Source organism: Varanus komodoensis, unplaced genomic scaffold, assembly GCF_004798865.1.
Source record: "Varanus komodoensis strain SLA01 unplaced genomic scaffold, ASM479886v1 scaffold23, whole genome shotgun sequence".
Classification (NCBI taxonomy): Eukaryota; Metazoa; Chordata; class Lepidosauria; order Squamata; family Varanidae; genus Varanus; species Varanus komodoensis.
Genome location: NW_025335627.1, coordinates 15,722,267 through 15,745,846, shown reverse-complemented (window position 1 = coordinate 15,745,846; position 23,580 = coordinate 15,722,267). Strand labels below are relative to the sequence as shown.

General features: G+C 42.3%; 1 protein-coding gene across 1 annotated transcript in view; it reads left to right on the top strand.

Moving 5' to 3' along the window:
- Positions 1-23,580, top strand: part of CPS1 (carbamoyl-phosphate synthase 1) — a 173,081-nt gene that overhangs the window by 16,682 nt on the left and 132,819 nt on the right. Inside the window, exons 2-7 of the mRNA XM_044431870.1 lie at positions 1,276-1,385; positions 8,085-8,229; positions 10,818-10,907; positions 14,019-14,075; positions 16,616-16,708; positions 23,221-23,310. Coding sequence (XP_044287805.1) covers positions 1,276-1,385; positions 8,085-8,229; positions 10,818-10,907; positions 14,019-14,075; positions 16,616-16,708; positions 23,221-23,310 — 585 coding nt within the window. The remainder of the gene's footprint in view (positions 1-1,275; positions 1,386-8,084; positions 8,230-10,817; positions 10,908-14,018; positions 14,076-16,615; positions 16,709-23,220; positions 23,311-23,580) is intronic.

Below are 23,580 nucleotides of genomic sequence, written 5' to 3'. Positions count from 1 at the left end.
GTTCAGGAATGGAACTGGTCCGTAACCCGGGGACTCCCTGTATGGGGGAAGGCTTCAACTCTTCTGGCGCACTTGCTCTCCTCGGCAGGGAGCCCAACGGCACTTCTCCTGCCTGCTGCCTCTGCTCTGCTCCCACACGTTTCCAAGGAGAAGAAGTGCCAGGCTGGGGCAAGTCACGTTGAGAAAATCATTTTTCTAATTGCAATCTTGGTAAATTTGAATAAGAACATGGCTTTGCTTACATATATTGTGGTCAAAGGAATGAACTTCAGTGCATCACTGAGAGGCGTGCAGATGGGAACATGGGGGGGGTGTATAACTTTCCCACCCACCTCCACCTGCCCTGCCACACCCTCCCTTTTTTCTGTTAAAGTTGGCTCTTGGGACTTGGGACTTGACTCAAAAATTTCTTGCAATGACTTGAGATTTGGACTTGAAAGTAAAGTCTTGAGACTTGACTCAAGACTTGGAGTAAAGGACTTTAACAAATCACTGCTATTGTCTGACAAAACTGGTCTTGCTATAGTTCTCATGTACTGATATGATCAACTAGATTTTTTCCCCCGTTTCACATGCTTTTCTCTAGCGCAATGTTCTCCTGAGGGAAAGGTAAACATGTTAAAATATTGACTAGGTTTTCGCAGCATAGCAACTATCATGGTGAGCTGCTGTGTTGTGCAAACCCAGTCTACTTCCTACCAGGTGCCATTTTACCTGCTGTCTTCAGCTAGAGCCCCTTGGCCAGAATGGCAACGCAGTCTGCTGCCCTGGCCCGGGGCACCTTGACTGTGTCTTAGCGTGTTGTCCGGGGACAGTGGTGGGCTATAGGCTATTGTTGTATGCTGTGATGCTCCATATGGCACAGATGGAGACAAGTGGCACTTAGGTCTCTTTCTCTCTACTTCTACCCATTTTGGAAGGGCTGCATGTGGACTTCTTTTAGTACATTAAAGCCAGAATGTATCACAGCAGGAAAAAAGAAGCAGAAGTCTATTTGAATCACAGGTCAGTACAGCAGGCTACATAACTGGGCCACAGGAAACTTGCATAATATTCATACAACAATCATTGGTCTGTTGTAAGAACATCTTACCAGTTGTTTTAAAAATATCTATTCTCTAGAACAAATGCAGGGATAGCCTTCCATTGCAAGCTACTGTACAGAGGAGGGAAGTAAATTGGAAGTTTTGAGTGAGAACTGGTTACAAAGGGTAACATGAATTATATGTATGCAAAACTGTAAATGCTGAGCCTCACAAATTCTTCTTTTTTTAGGCACAGACTGCCAACTTGGTGCTGGAAGATGGAACCAAGATGAAGGGTTTCTCATTTGGTCATCCATCTTCTACTGCTGGGGAAGTTGTGTTCAATACCGGTCTTGCTGGGTAAGGAAAACCCATCTATTTGTCACATCTAGGAATCTGGTCTCATATTGCAGTGACAATAGCATACATACCACTTTTAAAAAAAATGAATGAGCTGTTGGTCCTCCAAACCAAACATTGAATGAGCTGTTGGTCTTCCTCTGGCACATGTGAGAGGAGTGGCAGGGGAATCAACTGAGTGGAACTGCTTTCTGCAGTGCCACCCAGCAGATTTCCCCCACGTTTGCCTGCGTGGCCCCTTCTGGAATGAAAGGTTTGGGTGCCTAATCGGCTCCCTTGTGCTCCCTGCTGCTTGCACCACAGAGGTGGCCTGACAGCTGCAGCAAGCTGGGTTTGGAGGAGCCCCACTCCTCCCCATGATGCCTCCTGAGGACTGAGAGGGAAGGGGATGCTGGAAGGAAGGTGGGGTTGCCACCAGGAGCCTGATCTTCCATCAAACACATTGAGGTAGAAAAACAAAGACCAAGGGTTGCTTGTCCTGATGTGTGAACCCAGCCAGTATGTGTGAAGAGCATTACTCCCAGTTGTACGTACATGTTCGTGCCATAAGCAAAAGTATACAGGACTTCACTGTACAGGGGACAAAGGCTTTACCCTTTCCTCAGATGTGATTCTGATGAAAACTGCACACCTCACTGAGCATGGCTATAGGGTAGAGGTGGGGAGGGGGAGGGGGGGAGAGAGAGAGAGATTGCCCTCCTGCCAGTAATCAAATTCAGAAAACTGCCAAACATAGCTGTTTGCTAAACATTAGCGTACTTTTTTGTCTGGCCTTTTACTCCAACTGATGAGTGGCAAGCTACTTTAGGAAAATACACATTTCTCACTGTAAAGCACTCTTTAATGAAGCAGTGATCACAAACATCTTATTACCAAATGCATTTTATTGTGTTTAGAAAGATGGGAGTGTTTCTGAGGCCTTCTTCGAGCTGAATTCAGATACTGGGAAGGAGAAAGTTAATGTGTTTCTAAGAAGGGAGAAACACATTAACTTCTAGATGTGTTTTCTCTTCTTAGAAACATAGCGAGTCAGAAGGGGCCTCCCAGGCCATCTAGTCTGACCTCCAGCACCAGCCGGCTCCGCTCACAACATGCCCACCATGTGCATGTCCAGCCTACCTTTGAACACCCTCACCGATGGGGCCTCAATGACCTCTCGTGGAAGCCCGTTCCACACCCTTGGGGTCCTATCTGTCAGGAAGTGCTTCTTGGCATCTTACTTCACTTCTTTTCTCCTTCAAGTACATTCACAGCCAAGGGCCTGTCAGTCAAGTCCTTAAGTCTACTTTTCCTATCCTAGTGCCATCCAGATGTTTTGGGCTTCAACTCCAGCCAGTGTGGTCAATGGTTGAGAATGCTGGGAATTGTAGCTGAAAATATCTGGAGAGAAGCAGGTTTTGGAAGGCTGCAAAATGTTTATGTTCAAACCTCTTGCAGTCAGCGATGGAATGTTCAAATATAAAATGATACAGATAATGCGAATATTGACTGTCTTCCCTCCACAGGCATGAACCTGCTGAAAATGGCACACCTCAGCTAGCATGTTGATGAGGCTTTAAAATAAAAGTTCCAGTTGGTATGCCAATGAATGGTATTTTTTCCCCAAGCCTCAATGCCACTTGGTTAGAGTGAGGAAGATAGTATTCTCATAGGGGTCACATTTGAGGGGAGTCAAGCCTCTTTGCTTTGTGTCCTTAACGAGAATGGCCTTCTGGCCTGTAATTAAAAATAGAAAAACCCTAGATACAGTGACCAGCTACACATTAGCACAACTTTTCATCTAGCCAACTGCCCTTTTACTTCAGCCAACTCAAGAGTTTTTTCAGTACGCATCTCTTTTTGTGACTGTAAGGGGCTCTTCAATCAAACAGTCAATCATAATATTCATCATATTGCTAATCACATTTTATTGGGTCTCAGTAAGAAGTTTCTGAGGTCTCCTCAAAGATGAAGTCAGGGGTTGGAAAGGAGAGAGAAGAAGGAGGTTCATGTGGATCCAAGAGGAAGGGAAGGAAATGAAGTGCCCCGCGCATGTTAGTCAACCTTTCTTATGCTACTCCCCTCCAGATATTTTGGTTTCTAACCCCCATAAGTTCCAGCCAGCAGTGTTAATGTTTAGGAATTCTAGGAAGTGGAGTCCACAACACTGAGGTCACTCGATTGAGAAAAGCTGCTAAATGCTCCCACGATGCAGAGCTCATGCAGCACCTTGGTATACGCCTAGCAAGTGATGAAGCAGACTGGGAGATGGCTAGAGTGTAGGTGGAGAAAATCCCATGCTGAATCTGACCGAACACTACTTAGAGCTTATTACTGAGCCTATGCTGTGGCGGTGAGGGTGGTGCTGCTTCTCCTTTGAAGGAAGCAGTGATCAGGCCCATCCGAAAGAGGCCAGATCTGGACCCAGAGGTTGCCACCAATTGCGGACCAGTGGCTAACATTCGGGTTTTTTGGGCAAGGTGCTCAAACAGGTGGTGGCTGGGCAACTCCAAGCTCTCTTGGAGGAAACTGACCATCTGGACCTATTCCAGTCTGGTTTCAGGCCTGGCTATGGGACTGAAGCTGTCTTGGTCACGCTGTATGATGACCTGTGCAGGGAAAGGGACAGAGGGAGTCTGTCCCTGTTGGTTCTCCTTGGACCTCTCAGCAGCTTTCGATACCATCAGCCAAGGTATCCTTCTGGGTGGGTTGGGAGTAGGAGGCATTGCTCTGCAATGGTTCCACTCCTACTTGGCTAGCAGACTCCAGAAGGTGATGATGGGGGATTATGGTTCTGTACCATGGCAGCTTTGTCATGGAGTTCCACTGGGTTCCATTTTATCCCCATGCTTTTCAACATCTTCATGGAACTACTGGGAGAGGTAATCTGAGGGTTCGGGCTGTGGAGTGAACAGTATGTTGTCAACACCCAGCTCTACCTCTCTTTTACATCCAAGTCAGGTGAGGCAGTGACTGTCCTTAACCAGTGCTTGGCTGGGGTAAAGGGCTGGATAAAGGCCAATAAATTGAGGGTTAATCCAGACAAGATGGGGTCCTGTTGATGGACGGTTCAGCCTTCCAGGTAAGTGACTTTAATCCTGTTCTGGATGGGATTGCACTCCCCCTAAAGGACAGAGTGCACAGTTTGGGAGTACTCCTCAACCCAGAGCTGTCCCTGGAGTCCCAGGTGGCAGCTGTGTGAAGAGCACTTTCCTTCAACTTCGTCTGATCCACCATCTGCACCCTTACCTGGATGAGCTTTGCCTAGCAATGGTGACCCATGCTCTGATAAATTCCCAATTGGATTATTATAATGTGCTCTACGTGGGGCTTCCCTTGAAGACAGTCTGGATACTTCAGTTCATTCAAAATAGAGCTGCCAGGATGTTAACAGGGACCAGCAGATATGTACACATAATGCCAGTCCTTTACCATCTACAGTGGCTACCAATTGAAGTCTAGGTCTAGTGTAAAGTGTTGGTGTAACCTATAAAGCCCTAAATGGTTTAGGACCTGGTTATATGAAGGAGCATCTCCTTCTCTATGTGCCTGCCCACCCCTTAAGATTTGGGTCAGAGTTACTTCTGCAGGAGCCCTCTTTGAAAGAGATTAGGAGAGTGGCTACCTGGAGAAGGGCCTTCTCTGTGGTGGCACCCTGGCTGTGGAACATGCTCCCCAGAGAGGTTTATATTCTTTTCAGTGCCAGGCCAACCCCTTTTTATTTTACCATTATTTTACGATCTAAATTTTATTTTAGTTGGGTTTTTATTACCGATATGATGCTGTGCCTTTGTTGTTGGACCGTCCTGAGACTTGTACGCGTAGGATGGGATACAGAAGGTTACATACATACATACATAAATAAATAAATAAATAAATAAATAAATAAATAAATAAATAAATGTCTTTGCTCACTCCCTGATGCTAATTTCAAATTATAAAACAATGGGGGTAATGTGAATATTATCTGTTTGTATATGTTCCACTGTCAGGGAAGCATGTTGAATAAAAGAGGGATCAATTTGCTACCTGTAGTGGAGCTTTTCAAAGACCCAAAACCTACAAGGCTCAAGATTTTAGGTCAATACTGAGCAGAGCCTTAAAGCAGATCCTCTTTAAACTTTCTTCTTCCCGTAAGTGGATCACCACAGCCACTTCTTCTGTTGTTTCATTGATGGTGGTGACACTACATTACATTACAGCACAAGAAATCTGTTCACAATGTTTTGCATCTGCAGGCAATCATTTGTGCTCTTTGACAGTACTAATTACTAGCTGTGTTAATATACCTGCCAACAAACAACTGTGTAATATAGATCAGAATGATGGAGGGCACTGGAGTTTTCTTTCCTGTGATAGATTGTAGGCAATAAATCTTGTCACATCACAAAAGCCAGGCAGCACTTGATGGATTAATTCCCCTTCAGTAGCATGGCTGACTGTCAGAATCTGTGTTCATTTATTTGCAGACCATTCTTCAAGCTTATTTTCACATGTATTTGCTCCAGATTTGGGTTGCCTTTATTTGTACCGCAGTGTATCCCATGAGCCACTGGACTCAAAGTCCTTCTAATAGCGTTGCATGCAAGGGCTCCAGATACAACACAAGGGCACACCATGATTTCAGCCCCTTCTGAACTTTGGGCATGGCCAACAGAGTCTGTTGGTGCAGTTGTTGTGACATGCTACCAGCATGACATGTTGCTGCCATCAGCTGCCTATAACAAATAAACAAAACATGGCCATAAGTGGTGTAGGGTACCGGCATCAGGCCAGGCCAGCCTCAGGTCAGGATGGAAGCACAGGAGGGAGTAGAGAGCCCCTAGCAAAAGGACCTTGTTCTGAGAGACAGACTCCGTGACTGATCTCTCTTTAGGCTGGCTGGCTGGCTGAGAATCCTTTGTCTTGCCATCCTCTGGTTGTGACTTATTTGTTGGATTGTAGCCAGGGACACCAAACTGAACTGACCACACCCTGGGTCATCATTTTGGGCAATATCAATAGCCATCTGATGACAGGTTCACCAGTATCTTGATGGCAGAGCTGGGTGTCTAGAGACCCTGAGTGCACTCTGGGATATTACATTTGATAGGAAATTAATGGGGCAGATAGAAAATCCAACTAATTTTAACATACTGTGATGTTCTGTGATGCTATCTGCTTTACTGAAGGACATTTATACAAATGCAGTAAAAAGTAGAAAATAATTGTATTTAGTTTGGAAAAGTATTCACACGTAGTAAGAATCTATGGCTGAAATTCATATTTGACTTACTTCAGATGAGACTAACTGAATTTAATAGGGTTACACGATAATAATTGTAGCTTGTTTGTGCATATTTATGTACGCTTGAGACTTACAAAAACCATACATTAAAATGAAGGACCTCATTTATTTTAGTGGTGGCAAAATCTACATATTCAAAAGTAAAACATCACACTCTGCAATATTTCATAGCAATTGTTTCATCTGACACATAATTTCTCTCAATTGGCTAATACACTAAATTGTTGATATCAGCCTGAAACCATTCTGGATTATTTAAAGAGTTTTCCAGTGTGTGACAATCCATCTTTTCACCATGATGTCAGCATTCCATAGAAATGCCTCTTGCAACTTGCTGATATTTAAAAAACTATATGACTATTCAATTATACATTTTAAATAACAGCAACAAAATAAATTAGATTTAGCTTGTGTAAATCATCCTGAAGAATCCCAGTGCATTTGGCAAAAAACGCATTGGGAATACTTCATCTTCTTGCTGTGTGATATGTAACCATTGCAGAAGTGAAACTCATCAGTCCTAGAACCTTTGACAGTGCCAAAATACTTTAGTTAACTGAATATGGAATTTTTGGATCATTGGAAGGCAAGTCTCAGCTCCCTTCTGGTCAATCCCTCCTTTCAGACATCCAGGCCCTTTCATCAGTCTCCATCTATGATAAGTACATTCACTACAAACTAGTCATGACTCCAGAACATTAATAATGAGCAAAAATTTCACTGCTGACCTTCTCTTGTGTGGTTCATGAAGTTTTGCACACATTTAAATTGCATCAAATTTGAGAATTTACTACACTGAGTCAAAATGGAGTACAATCCTATTAGAGTGCCTAGCAAAACACAAATCTTTTGGAGGTAGGCAGCAATGGTGAGGCAACATAACACTGATCTCCACTGTACATCCCTGATCTCCAAGCCATGTTCTGGCACTATTTGTATGAATCAAGGTACAGGGTTATAATTCTTCAATGAAATTTACCTGTGCTATCTTTTCAAGCATAGTTCTTGTTCTTTTTTCCTAAAAGCTTATTACAAGATGGATACCTAAAACATGGAGTCCATAATAATTACAAATCACTCGCGACCCTAAATACTTACATCAAATTATACTCTTTTTAAAACACATGTATTACATGTGATATCTTAAATCAATTAAAATGACAATTTATAATATAACAATATCAAAAGCACAAACTGACTATCACAACTGAAAATATAATAATATAGGTAAGAAGTTGTTATGTGCTGTGAAGTCATCTCTGACTTATGGTAACCCTATTAATAGGCCCTCCAAAATGTCCTTCCTGATAGATAAGATGAAGCATACTTTTCAGTGTCCAGTCTCTATGCATGCTGCCATGGTCAGGAGCTTTAATCTTTGTTGGCATTTATATCTCATTCATGGGAATAATTTTTTGTTGTGTTGACCCCAGGTACACGGAAAGCCTGACTGACCCCAGCTACCAGGGACAGATTCTCACCATGGTTAATCCAATTCTAGGAAATGGTGGTGTTCCAGATACTGCAGCGTTAGATGAAATTGGCCTTAGTAGATTTGTAGAATCTGATGGAATCAAGGTAAGCAGAAACAACATTGCTGCTGCTGCCGCCGCCGCCACCACTGCTGCTGCTGCTCCTCTTATATGCTGCCTCCATCTCCTATCAATGAAAGCCCTCAAAAATTTCGTGTCCTTGATAGTTCTGGTCATCTCTTACCAACTCAAGGCTGTGGTTTCCTATGTGGACTTGATCCATTTCATAGTTGTTTTTCTTTTTTTTCTGCCATTGACTTTCTGTAGCATTATTGCCTTCTCATGACTTCCCAAAGTATGACAGCCTCCATGTGTTATTTTGCTTTCATGGAAAGTTCTGGCTTGAGTTGATTTTGGACTCAGGTGTTTGTCTTTCTGTCAGTTCAGGGTATTTGCAAAGCTCTCTTCCAGTACTATTTTTCAGACTATCAATTTTCTTCCTTTTGGCTTTCTTCACTAGCCAGCTTTCACACCCTAGGGAGGCCGTCCTCCACCTAGGCAGCTATACACAGCATATACATTTATGAATCAATGATCTTGGTCTTAGTCTCCAATGAAACAGCTCTATGCTTGATTATCTTTTTCAATTTGTTCATTGCTCCACTTCCAAGTCTCAGACTTCTAATTACTTGACTGCAGTCTCCCTTTGAAGTGATGATTGAGTCAATGTATGTAAAATCTTTCACAATTTCAATTTCTTAATTATTGACCTTAAAGTTGTGTAAATCTTCTATCATCATGCTTTGTGGTTTCTTCATATTCAGCTACAGTGCTACTTTTGTGCATTTTTCTTTCACTTTCATTAGGAGTCATTCAATTTGTTGCTGCTTTCTGTCAATAATATGCTATTACCTGCATATCTTAAGTTATTAATGTATCTGTCAATTTTCACTCCTTCCTCTGATCCTAACTCCTTATGGTATGTTCTACTTGCAGACTGAACAGAAAGGGAGATAGAATACACCCTTGTCTGGCACCTTTGCCTATAGGAAACCATTCTGTTTTTCCTTAGAGTAGTTTCTTGTCCACAATACAGGTTCTGCAGCAGGACAAGCAAATGCTGAAGCACACCCATTTCTTTCAGGACCATCCATAGCGTCTCATGATCTACATAATCGAATGCTTTACTGAAGTCCATACACATGGACTGATTGTCTTCTGAAAGTCTTTGGTGCACTCCACTAGCTGTATTGTGAATTTGCAATATGATCTTGAGTGTAGGGTTGGCATGAACCCTTTTGGAATCCATCCCTCTAGCATCCGTGGACTTCCTGCAAGTCAAACCAATCCAAGAGCAAAAGCCTGTGAATGTTTGCAGACCACCAGTTGCACAACTGGTAACCTTCCTCCTCAGGTACAGCTGCCCAAATTGCAGTTGCAGGGCATGAAAGAGGGATGCTGCAACTAAGCATGCAGGAACCATTCCGAGTGACCAGCCTTCTTCCCTGCCTGATGTTGCCAGTAGCACTGGATGCAGAAAAACGGTGCAGTGAGCGGGCATGTCAGGTGCCATTCCTGATGACCAAACTTCTTCCCTGCCAGTGCCACTGGTGGGAGTACTGAGCGTGGAAAGGTGGTGTTGCTTGCATAGTGCATGGGGCTTGATTTCTGCAAATGCTAAGAGTGCTCAACAGGAAGTGAGCTCTAGGCCACTGCAAAGTAGACCAGATTGCTGGGAACCAAGCCCAGGAATCTGTCGGATTCTTACCCCGAAATGGATTCCTTGCTCATTCCTGCTTGAGTGCCTCTTTATTTTTAGAAATCAGCTTGGACATCTGGTTTTTCTTGCTTCATATAGGCTAAAATCCTTTGTTGGAACACCTCAAGCATCACTTTGCTTACATGGGAAATTCATGCAATATTTGTTAGCATCTCCTTTTTGGGGACTGGAATGTATATTGAAAATTTCCAGTCCGTGGACCCTTGTTTTGTTTTCCATATTTGTTGGCATGTTCTGCTTAGGATTTGGACTGATTCAGTCTCTGCAGCTTGGAATAATTCTATTGATCTGCTCTGGATGCTTTATTCTGTCTAGGGTTTTTAGAGCAGTTTTCACTTCACTTTCTAATATTGCAGGTTCATCCTCAAAGGATTCCATCCAGTGTATTTTTCACCTCTTCTCTTTATCTTCTCATGGCCAGATGGCGTGTGCCCCTGTTCGTCTTTCAGAATCCTTCATCTAGTTTTGAATTTCCTTTTGATTGCTTGGATCTCCTGGAAGAAAACTCCTGTATTTCCTCCTTTGTTGCTCTCTTCTGTTTCTTTGCATTGGCCATTCTAATAGTTCTCTTTATCTCTACATGATAACTGCTGAAAGTCGTATTCTGGATTTGGACCTGTTACTGCCACCTTTCGCTTTTGTTTCTTGTCTGTCCTTAGCAATAGTGAGTGTTTCTTATACCATCCATCTAGACAACCTTAGAGATAACTAAATTTAGGAACAAAAATTGCTGGTTGTGCCAGTGGTAAGAGTGTTGGTTTCCTATAAGTTATGGTTGTTGACAGGAAATTTCCAGAAAATGTTGTTTCTAAGTCAGTGTTATGCTGAGTGTCAAATTCTTTTGTTATAGTATTGACATAACACTTTAATTTATATACACATCTTATGGTCATATTTACTGTCACTCTTCATAGGTTTCAGGCTTGCTGGTGTTGGACTACAGCAATGAATATAGTCACTGGCAGGCTGTGAAGTCTCTTGGGGAATGGCTGAAAGAGGAGAAGGTAAGGAATTACTGGTTAACCAAAACCAGATAATTTCCTGATTTTTAAAATGCTGGTTGTTAAATGACTTGCCTGATGTGGCACAAATCAGGGTTCATATTTTGTCCTGAAAAGTCTGTTTGTAAGTCTTAGGAAAGTTTTCATGATGCTGAAGCAATTCTGAAGATGTATAGTTTCATCAGATCCTTGCCAGGATATTATTATTATTATTATTATTATTATTATTATTATTATTATTATTATTATATTTTATACCACTCCACAGCCAAAGTTCTCCAGGTGGTTTACACAAAAGCAGTGTTTCTCTCTCAGTTTCCACAATCTAAAATTCATTTTATTGCATTTAGAATGCCAGATTGTATTTTAAACTGGCTCAATTTTTGAAGCTTCTTTTCCTGGTCCTTCCTCATGTCTGCAAATGGTAGTTTTGAAAAGAATTGTCTGTGAGGGCAGTGGTTCCTTTCTTTCAGGAAGTCTTGCAAATTGTAGTTTAGTAGGGGACAAAGCATGACGATACCTCTTAATGGAGAACTCTCAGCACCTTGCCGGACCACAATTCTCAGGTTTCTTTGGGAAAAGCTATGAAAGTTCCCAACGTGATATAAATTCAGTGTTACTTGGTGATGTAGGTATGACTTAGAGTATTACTAAGAGACTTAGTCCCCAGAGTATTACAGTTCACAGGAACTTTAAAAAGGGGTATGATAGTAATACATTAAAAATCTAAATTATAACACTGGTCATGTAGCTCTTTTGTTTACTGTCTTGTAGACCACTGGGATTGATGTTTGGCTAAAATCTAAACAGGTCTGCATAAATCTACAGCCCAGTTCTTAGGTTGATGTGTTAAAGTTAATGAGCCAGCTAATTAGATAGAGTACCACTCAGGCTAAGAAGATGATTCCAAACAATCCACTTCTTCCTTTCCCCACCAAATGGAGTTAGCACCAGTACTTGTGAGGCAGATGGCAGGAACGTGAGATATTACTCAGTTGGCCAGCTCTCTTGACCTGGTGTAAAATGATGGGATTTGTTAAGCCCTGTTCTAATGCATCTTCCTCTGAACTGGTGGTCTGGTTCTCACTGGCCTCTTGACTTACCTTGAAGCTTGCTGGCCTTGCCATTTCAGCTAAGAATTTCAACCCCTCCTCTTCTCCCAGTTCAGATTCAGATTTTGAGGTAACCACCTTGGAATACTGTATTTTGGGAGAAGTAGGTCCAATCCCTACATCTAAAACAAACAAATAAGCAAACAAACAAAAATCACAATGTAGCAATGGCATGGCAAAATTATCACATAGTGCCAGGTTTGTGTGACACAGCAACCAATCATTGGTGGAGGTAGCTGTAATGTCACCTGAACCCAGGCTATTTCCTGCAACAAGCTATTGATAATCCATGGCTTGTTCTAGGACTTGCTCAACCCACAGTGGATTGCATGTCATTTACATCCATCAGATTCCATTCATGGGCTTCAGGGGAGCAGCTAGTGAGCTGCTTGGCAAGAACAATAGAAACCCCGTGTCATTCTTTGCTATCTTGCTTGTGCTGCTGCCAGTAACAAACCTTCCATTGATGCTCCAGGTGCACTTTGGAATGACTGTCACTGGTTTACCACCTTGAGTTTTGCTCCCAGATAGGTATGCAAATATCTATACAGTGGTACCGCAGCTCACAAACACCTTGGTTCACTACCAATTCGAGTCACGAACAAAAATTTCATGAAAAAAATTTCATGTTGCGAACTCCACATTGGGTGGCGTTCAAGATCGCAGCCATCTCCCCCACCCCCGAGTGGGGAGATGGCCACAATTGCAGTTGCATTCATGCAGGGAAGATGTGCGTGATCATGGGTGTGCTCCTGCAGGAAAGACAGGTGCAATTTTGGCCATCTCCCCCCCCTCCCTGCCCTCAGCACAATCGCGGCCATCTCCCCACCCCCTCTGAGTGAGGAGATGGCCGCGATCGTGCTGGGGGCGGGGGTGGGGAGATGGCTGAGATCGCTCCTGTCTCTCCCTCCCCCAGCACCCCCCGTTCGCACCTGTCTCCCCACCATGCGCCCAAGATCACGCCCACCTCTCCCCCACTCCCCAGCGTGCGGGGATGATGGGTGCGATTGTGGTCATGCTGCGGGGGGGGGCAAGGAGATGGCTGCACTTGTGCTCAGGGTGTGGGGGGGGAGATGGCTGCGATCTTTGTTCTTATTTGTCACTTTGCTTCACATTTTTCTGATTAAAAAAAGTGGTTACAGAACAAATTAACCTTATTTACATTGAACCTTATGGGAAAATTTGACTGGGCTCACGACCAATTTGGGTCATGACCAGAGTCCTGGAACAGATTAAGTTCATGAGCCAAGGTACCACTGTATTTTTAAAAAATTGTCAGTTTTTTAAGGAGGTACTTACAGTTCTCAGAAATATATGTAGCTTTGCCTTGTCAGTGTCATGGTATGTTTCAGCTGCCAAGGGGAATGCATTACAGTTGGTAACATGGATGGAAATTGGCAAGGCAAGATTGTGTATAGGCTAATTTGCCCACAGTTGCTTAGTTGTCAATTGAAAATCACCAGAAAAAGGCAAAAATGAAGGTGAACCAAGAAAAGAGAGCAACAAGATCTCTCCTTTACCAATGTAATCCTCTCAATGTCCAGTAATAAATTGACAGTTTTCAGCACTCTTTACATTTTCATGAGTTTTTTGGGTCTCCAGTCACTCCAGAAAAGGTAGATATTAGCCCCTTTCATTTCACCACTCTTTTTCAGAGCATTTAGTGCTGCAGTTACTGTAGACCCCTGACAGTTTAAAACAAAAACAAACGAATGAAGAAATTTTGGAGAAGGCAAATTAATGGAATGGAGTGAATAAGGCTACTTTTTGGTGTGGGAATTGGTGTAAGTCACATTGGTATTGATGCTGCATTTGCTCCAAGGGATTTTTTTTAACTGTCTGGAAATTTTGTACTTTTTATGAGGGAATAAAAATTTTAATTTTGTTAGTAGCATTCATGCTCAGTAAGGTCTTTCACAAAATGAGCTGGTTTCAATATTTGGATGAAATTGCCATGGTTTTCCACCAGTAAGTATTAACCTTCCTGTATTGTGTTTTTCAGGTCCCAGCTCTTTATGGTATTGATACCAGGCTGCTCGCTAAAATCATTCGAGACAAGGTAGACAAAAAGCACAAGCAGCCATGGTGGCCCATTTTAAAAAGATATCCATGTAAGGCTGCCATAAAAAAGCCTTTCTGAGGGCCAACCCTCCAGAAAATCACAAGTGTAAAGTTTCTGGGTTCAGCCAAAGTTGTTTTGCTGGTTGTTAAGCAGAAGAACAAAATGAAAAAAGGGGAAGAAGAGAAAGGAAAATGCTATTTTCCTTTCTCTTCACATGTTTCCTCTTCAAGCTAGTATTTGCCCCCATTCTAGTGCAGCACACAAAGATAATGACACAAATGGATCACGGATTGATCAAAATTGCCTTATCCAGGGAAAAAGGCAGGAAAAGTATGAAAAGAAAATATTAAACATTCCCTTTATTCAGTGCTCTGAATCAGCTGGAAGTACCCTCTTTGTAGAACTACATTCAGTAAAAATATATGCCAGGAAGTAAATCCTGGGTCTCCCTCATATTGCTTGATTTGGCTCGCTTGATCTTTAGTCATTATTCTTGTGTGGTATATTAGAATGGATGTTTGATTCTGCATTATCAGATGGAGGTTAAGTGTAAAGATCATTTCACTGCATGAATGGAAAAGTGAGAAATCTATTCCTGAACATGAACAGTGCACACCTAAGGCTTTTAATGTTGCAATCCAAAATGGTTCTTGTATGAGTTTTTTTTTTTTTTTAAAGGAAACTGGCATTTTTAAATCCAAAGCAATATGACACACACATTTTGCTTTGTAGAATACAATTGCTCTGCTTGTTAGTATTTTTTCAGGAAATGAATGGCTTCTTTGAGAAGACACAAGACCAGATGATGTAGGAAACTACTTCACATCAAGTCAGAGCATTGCTCCATCTAGCTCTATATTGTCTATTCACTACCAAGGAGCGTCTTTCCAAGGTCTTTCACAGCCCTAGCTGCAGATGCCAGGGAAGAACTCTCGGGCCATTTATATGTAATGCATGTGTTGTGGCACTGAACTACAGCTTGTCTCTATTATGCAGAATCGGGGGATGATTGATAACTTCTTGATCCGTGTTACTAAAGGGAGCGATATGCGTCGCACACAGAACAAATACACTTCTGTTATTTAAGCAACAGTTTAGCCCGCAGAGTAATAAGGTTTAAGCAACAGTCAACTTTCTGCTTAGCTCCTCAAAATTACTAGCCATTCCTAGACAACAGAAGCCATTTTGACACTACCCAGATCAAATTTTAGGAAAGCAACAAACTAAAAATGTGAGCAATATGCTCAGGACGGCAAGAAGTCAAGTAACAGTTTATATAGCACAAGGCAAGTAGAAGTAGACTGGGGAGTTCTGCTTATAACAGGGCAGGATCTCATGCTGTTGCTGGACCTTCAGTGTTTGTGTTGCACTAGTGACACCTACTGCTGGTGTTTCTTAGCAGTGAGGCAAAACACGTATTTCAGAACGTTTCAGGGGAGATCAGTTCTCTTCTGGAAGTGAGCATTTTGACCAGCACAAGGTCCCATTGTGCTAGCAATGGGTCCCTGTGGTGCATGAGCAGCACTGAATACTGCCTATAGTATGTACTATATATTTTGCCACGAATTTCAGGCATGATAGAAACAATGGCAGAAAGGTATTGGACTACATGTTTTATTAAAAACTGCTTGGCAATTTTGCCTAAGCCATCTGAGGGTGTAATCAGTGTGAAGCTTTTATTGTTATTATGATAAGCTATTCAGGATAATATCTAACTGAGATGGTCTAGCCTCTCTCTAGTCCTTGAGAAAGCTAAACATTTTTCTCAGCTTGTCTCTTAGTCAGATATAGCACTAGCCACAGTGTGATGTGATGTGATGTGATGTGATGTGATGTGCGTAATTGGCAAACTGTGGACCAATGCTTGCCCTTCAAGCCAGAATGGCAAACTCATGTTGAACCATTTGGACTATGTTTATCTGAACCTTAACTCAATGTGCAGAATGCTTTCCAATTTGTATCACATCTGGCCCTGTAACAACCATATGACCTATTACAATAGGAGGTGCACTGATTTGTCCGGTATTACCCAACCGTAGACTTGAACACTTTTACATTATGAATCATGCAAAGATATGAGAGGAGGGCTCAGAAATGTACAGTATGCATATTATGGGAACACACAGGACATGAAGATAAATAGCCAGTGTGGGCAGTACAGAGTTGGGCTTAAATATGGTAAATTCTTGGAGCAGGAGGATGAAAATTGCCAAGATTCATCTTAAAAGCAGAATCTAGTAAGAATTTGGCCTGTCCATTTACACTGACTTATTGCTACTTTAGCCACAGTTGGTTTAGTAACAGTACCACATTAAAAGGACACACTGCAATTTTTAGATTGGGAGCAGTTCAGGATGATTTTACAACTGTCACAGGATACATCTATTATTTCCTATTTCAGTTGACTTAATTATCTTTTTAAAAAAATGGAAGCAGGAGACAGCAGTTTTGTTTCCTAAGACATTTTGCCCATTGCTACTCCTGGTGCACTGTTCCTTCTTGTCTGAACTCACTGGTTTAATTTTTTATTTCACCAGGGAACTGTTCTAGGAAAGATTGAATTTGAAGGTCAGCCTGTTGAATTTTTGGATCCAAACAAGAAAAACTTGATTGCTGAAGTTTCAACCAAGGTCAAGATACAATTTTAAAGTCAAACCTTCTAGAAATACAGGGGTACCATCTGTTGTCCTACACATTTATTGATCTATCTCATGATAACAAAATGATACCTATCAAAGATATGTGCTAAGGCCACCTACTATTGGGAGAGATTCTGTAGGATGCCAAAAAATATTTTGTGATGGAGGAACTCTCAACCACTGGTCAAAATGTTTTATTGCAAATACGTGTGTACTAGATAACATACAGGGACGTGGGACTCTGGAAAATGCTTCCCATTGGACAGACTTGTAACACTTTTATAACTAGGCATGTAGAAGGGAGTTCTATTTTTTATTTGGTCACCCTGAATTTTCTGCAAGTTCATTTTGTTGTTGTAGTTGTTACTTGCAAAGTTGCGTCTGACCCATTGCGACCCCATGGACAACATTCCTCCAGGCCTTCCTATCCTCCACCATCCCCCGGAGGCCACTTAAGCTCACACCAACTGCTTCAGGGACTCCATCTAGCCACCTCATCCTCTGCTGTCCCCTTCTTTTGCAGTCAATTGTTCCCAGCATTAGGGTCTTCTCAGTGAGTCCTTCCTTCTCATTAGGTGGCCAAAGTATTTGAGTTTCATCTTCAGGATCTGGACTTCTAAAGAGCAGTCAGAGTTGATCTCCTCTAGGACTAACTGGTTTGATCTCCTTGCAGTCCAAGGGACTTGCAGGAGTCTCCTCCAGCACCACAATTCAAAGGCCTCAGTCCTTCAGTGCTCAGCCTTCCTTATGGTCCAACTTTCACAGCCATACATTGCAACTGGGAAAACCATAGCCTTGACTATACACCCTTTTGTTGGCAGGGTGATGTCTTTGCTTTTTAGTATGCTGTCTAGATTTCCCATAGCTTTCCTTCCAAGAAGCTAGCATCTTTTAATTTCTTGGCTGCAGTCCCTGTCGGCAGTGATCTTGGAGCCCAGGAAAATAAAATCTGTCACTACCTCCATTTCTTCCCCATCTATTTGCCAGGAAGTGATAGGACCGGATGCCATAATCTTAGTTTTCTTAATGTTGAATTTCAAGCCAGCTTTTGTGCTCTCCTTCTTTACCCGCAGCAAGAGGCCCTTTAGTTCCTCTTTACTTTCTGCCATTAGAGTGGTATCACCTGCAAATCTGAGGTTAGTAATATTTCTCCCGGCAATCTTAATTCCACCTTTTGATTCATCTAGCCCCACCTTTCTCATGATGTGCTCTGCATATAAGTTAAATAGGCAGGGCGACAGTATACATCCTTACCAAACTCCTTTCTCAATTTTGAACCAATCAGTGTAGGATTTTGAGCATAACTTTGCTAGCATATGAAATGAGTACAATGGTGTGGAAGTTTGAACATTCCTTGGCATTGCCTTTCTTTGGAATTGGAATGTAAACTGACCTTTTCCAATCCTGTGGCCCCTGCTGAGTTTTCCAAATTTGTTGGCATATTGAGTGTAGCACTTTAACTGCATTGTATTTAGGATTTTGAATAGCTTGGCTGGAATACTGTCTCCTGCACTAGCTTTGTTATCGCTCAGAGTTCCTAAGGCCCATTTGACTTCACATTCCAGGATGTCTGGCTCGAGGTCAGTGACCACCCCATCATGGTTATCAGGGACGTTAAGCTCTTTCTTGTATAGTTCTTCTGAGTAATCTTGCCACGTCTTCTTAATCTCTTCTGCCTCTGTTAGGTCCCTGCCATTTTGGTTCTTTATCATGCCCATCTTTGCATGAAATGTTCCCTTCATATCTCCAATTTTCTTGAAGAGATCTCTGGTCCTCCTATTCTGTTGTTTTCTTCTATTTCTTTGCACTGTTCATTTAAGAAGGCATTCTTATCTCTTCTAGCTATTCTCTGGAATTCTGCATTTAATTGGGTGTATCTTTTTCTTTCTCCCTTGCCTTTTGCTTCCCTTCTTTCCTCAGCTATTTGTAAAGCTTCCTCAGACAGCTATTTTGCTTTCTTGCATTTCTTTTTCTTTGGGATGGTTTTAGTTGCTACCTCTTGTACAATGTTCTGCCTTGTCATGGCGAAGGGGCTTGTGTAGCTCAATGACGCTATGAGCTATGCCATGCGGATGGACAGGCCATAGCAGAGGGCTCTGACAAAACGTGATCCAACGGAGAAGGAAATGGCAAACCACTCCAGTACCCTTGCCATGGAAACCCCATGGACAGTACCAAAAGGCAAAAAGTTCATTTTACGTTTTTGCTAAATATAAAATGCAACTCATAATTCAAGCAGATTGCAGAACAGAGGTCCATATTTTGCAGAAACTTGCCTCTCTTTAAAAAAAATAAAAAAAACATGGCCTGTTTTAAAAATTGACCTTTAAATGCAGGCTTGACTTGTGTTTGATACAGTTGGGGACAGCACAGAATTCACAATGTAGAATCCCATAGGGCTGAGTCAAAACAATCTGTTGTATTTTTACCTCCCTATCAGTTTTGCTCATATTCTTATGTTAAGAAGCAGGCTTGTCTGAGGAAGGGGAGGGTTATATATGTTCACCACAGCCTCATGATCAGCTAGTGATGGTAATTAAAGGAGCCCCCTAGACAGATGATGTGTATCCCATAAGCACTCACACAGTACTAGTAGTGACTTAGGCTTGGAGAAAGGGGTAGAAACCCCTGGCCTAACAAAGCCTCCTTGGTAATTTTGAAATGCAAGTGGGACTCACGGTACTCTTAGACATTCCTCAGTCTGGAGAGTTCTTCATCTTCCCTGGAAGGTTTGTGATGTCAGTGGCAACAGCTTGGATCCCTGTGTAACCTAGCAAAAGACAGTGGCCTTACTAGGTTAAAAGGTTAAAAGATTCAGGGCATGGATCCATAAGACCCCTCTGAGAATAATTAGGTATGTCAACATTTTGTAGAAGAGTTAAAACCTAATATACTAATTATATGCTAATATGCTAAATTACATGTATAGGTAGAAATTTAGAAATAATCAGTAGACTATATTTTAAGTTTTGGTGAAGATGAATCAATTATTTCCCATCAAAATCATCCTAAATGCTTTAACATGTATCCCATTCTCAGATCATCCCAAATCATCCTCTTCATTTAATTTACGCCCAATTAATTTTGCACACAAAAGAGGTATAGGTGGGAGGCTTCTGCTGGCACTACTGGGAGTCTTCTTGGAGAGGCTCATTGCAGCAGTTGGCAGGGTTATTTTATCAGGGGAAAGAGAAGGTTAACCTTGCGCTACCCAGTTCTAAGCTCATTTGACAGTGAGTAAGCTCCATTCAGTTCACTGGAACTTGAGTAAACATACTTAAGGTGTGAGTTGCATACTTTTCAGTGCTTTAGCTTGATTCTAATCTCATACTGATTAAATTGATTTTCCATTGGTTTTTGGATAAAGCACTTTGTCCCTATGGAATAAAAAGAGGATGTTTTGCAGAATCCTTGAGTTTTAAAGTTATGTTTCAGTTTTAACCATTTTATAGAATACATAAGCAGCAGGAGTGTGTGCTGTTGATTATCTATGCCAATAGCAAGAAGGGATTGCTATAAAAATGCTTAAAATAGCATACATAAATGAGATATAAAAAGATTAACAGAACTCCTGTGATCTCATTATCTTTATAACTTTATTTTATAGGCTTATAAAGCAACATCACAAACAAAGCTGACAATTAACTAAGCTCTTCAATGGTGGTAATTATAGGACATGATAATATATGTCCTAACAAACAACTGTTTTTATCTGAAACAAGATGAAGTAACACTTAGGCATTTTCCTATTGATTGTAGGTTGGGAGGGATGGGTTTTAAAAAATCCCTATGCTGTTGAGGACAGCAAACACACATCTCCCCTTCTTAATAAGAGAGTTAATAAGATACTACAATAAACAAACATGACTATGTCCATCAGATCTTGTTTGGTCTTTATAGCAACACAATAGCACCTTCTTTTCTTCTGAAACGTTTCTCCCTCATGATGATGACTTTATGTGGTGTTGTCTTTGGCCATGGACTGAATGATTGTTGCTCATTTGTTGTAGGGCATGCAGCAAATGTTTCCTGGCTAGTGCCTCTGTTTACAGTGCTTGTAACAGTATTTTCAATAGTCTTGAAGCCTGGGGAAAATGTAAGCCTGTTCCTCTGCCCACATGATGGTCACATTTGCAGTAAAAAATGGTGGGCTAACTGATCCAGGTAGCTTTGAGGGCATCCACAGGTGGTGCCTATGGTGCCCTTGCAACAGATGATATTAAGTCTGACCTCCTGTTACCTGCACCATTTGATGTGACTGGAATAACATGCCATTTTCCCTAAATTTTTGACCTATTTTCCCCTGTTGAGTTGTTGTCCTATCATGTAAATACATAGACAATATTTATTGATTGATCAGATCAGATTAGATATGAGTGGGATGGTATAAACTGGTGTTCTGCAACAGCAGGGGTTGGACCTGATGGCCTTCTTAGCCCCGCCTAGGTCCACTGTTCTAGCATTCTATGATATACAGCAGTTTCTGAATAAAAGTCAGTTATAGTATGACTGGGTTATTGGCTCTCCCCACTGTGTCTTTATACAAGGGAAAAATTGGTTACTTACTGCCAAATTGCCACAATTACTCTCAATGCACAAAGCTTGTTATGTCATCAGAACCTGGGAGAGCAGTGGGCATACAAACTTCCCCAGATCCCACAGCTTGTTCTAGGATTTTGTGGTACTGTGTAAACCACCCCCTCCCCTTTACCGGGTTCAGACAGCATACCTAGTTGAGAGCAATTGTGGCGATTGGATGGCACTTGTCCTGTCCTGCCCAAATTTGGTTTGAAGGTGAGAAACATAGCAACAGCGTGAGTCAGAAGGGGTCTCCCGGACCATCTAGTCTGACCCCCGGCTCCAGCCGGCTCCACTCACGACCTGCCTGCCATGTGCATGTCCTAAGAAACCATTAGAAGGAAACGCTGAGCTCACACATCAGCAGTTAGCACTTGGACAGCATGCTAAATGAGCAGTCACACAGACTCCTGGCTATACCACGGTGAATATGCTGCATTTCTACAAATATTACAACAATTCTTTGAAATCTTGAATTTCTGCATATAATTCAGCACTTGCCCCTTTTGCATCAATGCGTGTCTTTCCCCGATCCCCTGCCATGGCTAGGCAGAGCTAGAAGTCTGTGGTTCTCCACAGGGAATAATTGAAGCCTCTTAGCAGTAGCAGCATGACTAGTCTGGGGTGGAGTAGCTGGCCATGCAGCCTTAAGGCTTGTCCAAGGCTTGGTGGGCTTGAGGAGGTTGTAAGGTGTCCTTTTGGTACCCTCTGGTGCTCCGTGATGCAGCAGAGCTGTGGATCAGGCTCTGTATTTAGGTGGCAGGAATGACCAAGGTTTTAATAGCATCGCCATGCCCTTCAGATCAGTATTTCCTCCGAGGAGCTTCTGTTTTCTTCCGGAATGGTGGTAGTTCACCTGTGAAATGATTCAGTTAGGAGATTATCATCTTATCATGAAGCCTTCCAGCTGTGAAATATCTGCATGCCAAAAGAGCCTGATTAAAAGGGGATTATTAAAAGAATAAAAATAGTTTGCTCAGCAGTAGATCAGACATGGACTCTGGGGAAGTATTCATTTAAAGCAGCAACTGTCTCAGGTTCAGTGGATTTGATGAGGAACAGGAATGCTGAGTTACTTGTTGCTGGGGCATATTCTTGCTTATCCAGTAGAAGGAGCAAAGGTGTGTGATGTTTTAGCATACAAGCATCCTCTAACACTCCACACTGATGATGGTCATTTGGTCTGCAGTATTGTGGTGCAGAAAGGGGGACCATCAAGCATATAAGGGCAATTTTGCAAAAAGTTGCTGAAAACTAGTCAAAGCATTTAGCATGCAAAACACTTAGCATGGTGTTCCCTGTCCCAGTCTGGAAGGCGAGGATCACATTAAGGAGAATTTGCTATTGCTGGCCATGGATCAGAGATCACTGGGAAATTGGCCTCCCTGCCCTGTGCCCATGTACCACAAGGTTACCAGGGATGAGGGATGGGAGTAGCAGGAAGAATGGCCTTGATATCTCTGAACTGTGATTGACAATGTTCCAGCCCTTTCCAATCCCGCTGGAGAATCCCTGGCATGTGACTTACATAGTCAGTCAAAATCTCTGCAAGCTGGGTAGGGAAGGTCCATGGTCAGGATTAGGCTTGTGATTCAGAGGTTCTGCTCATTTTCCATACAGTTTGAAATCGGGGGTGTTTAGCAGACCAGGGAACAGAACTACATGCCCAATCCCCCTCTTCCCCCTGGGGCAGCTCCCCTCATGGAATTGTGTGGAAAGACCTTTCCCTCAGGGAGCTGCAGAGATGCATCATAGCTTGGGCCTTGCCTTGGGTGCCAGTGGGTGTGACCTCATTCAGGTGAGGCAGGCAACCTGACAGCTGCCTGAGTTAAGGTGTGTGCTTTTCCCATCCATGCACAGCTGTGTCTCTTTGAATGTCATCAACAAGGTGCCTGCAACACTTTCTTTGCCTTTCTTATCAACAGGAAGTCAAAGTATATGGCAAAGGAAATCCAATCAAAATTGTCGCTGTGGATTGTGGATTAAAGTACAATGCTCTTCGTTTGCTTGTCAGGGTAAATCTTTTTTTAAACTGCTTTTCTCCTCTATGGCACCAGTTTTATAATTTTGTACAGAGCATGACCAACTGAGTTGGACTTCCTGCTTGTTCACTTCTTAAAAGGAGTTTTTGCAGATGATGCAGGCCAGCTGGAGTTTGGGTGGTGCCACTAAACATGGGCAGTGTGTGTTTCATTTTTTGCACTCGTATGCTAGGCTTTGTGGCTAGCCAAGGGACATCACAGCAGAGCAGGGATTTGCACTGCTTAAGTCACATTCAGGTCCTT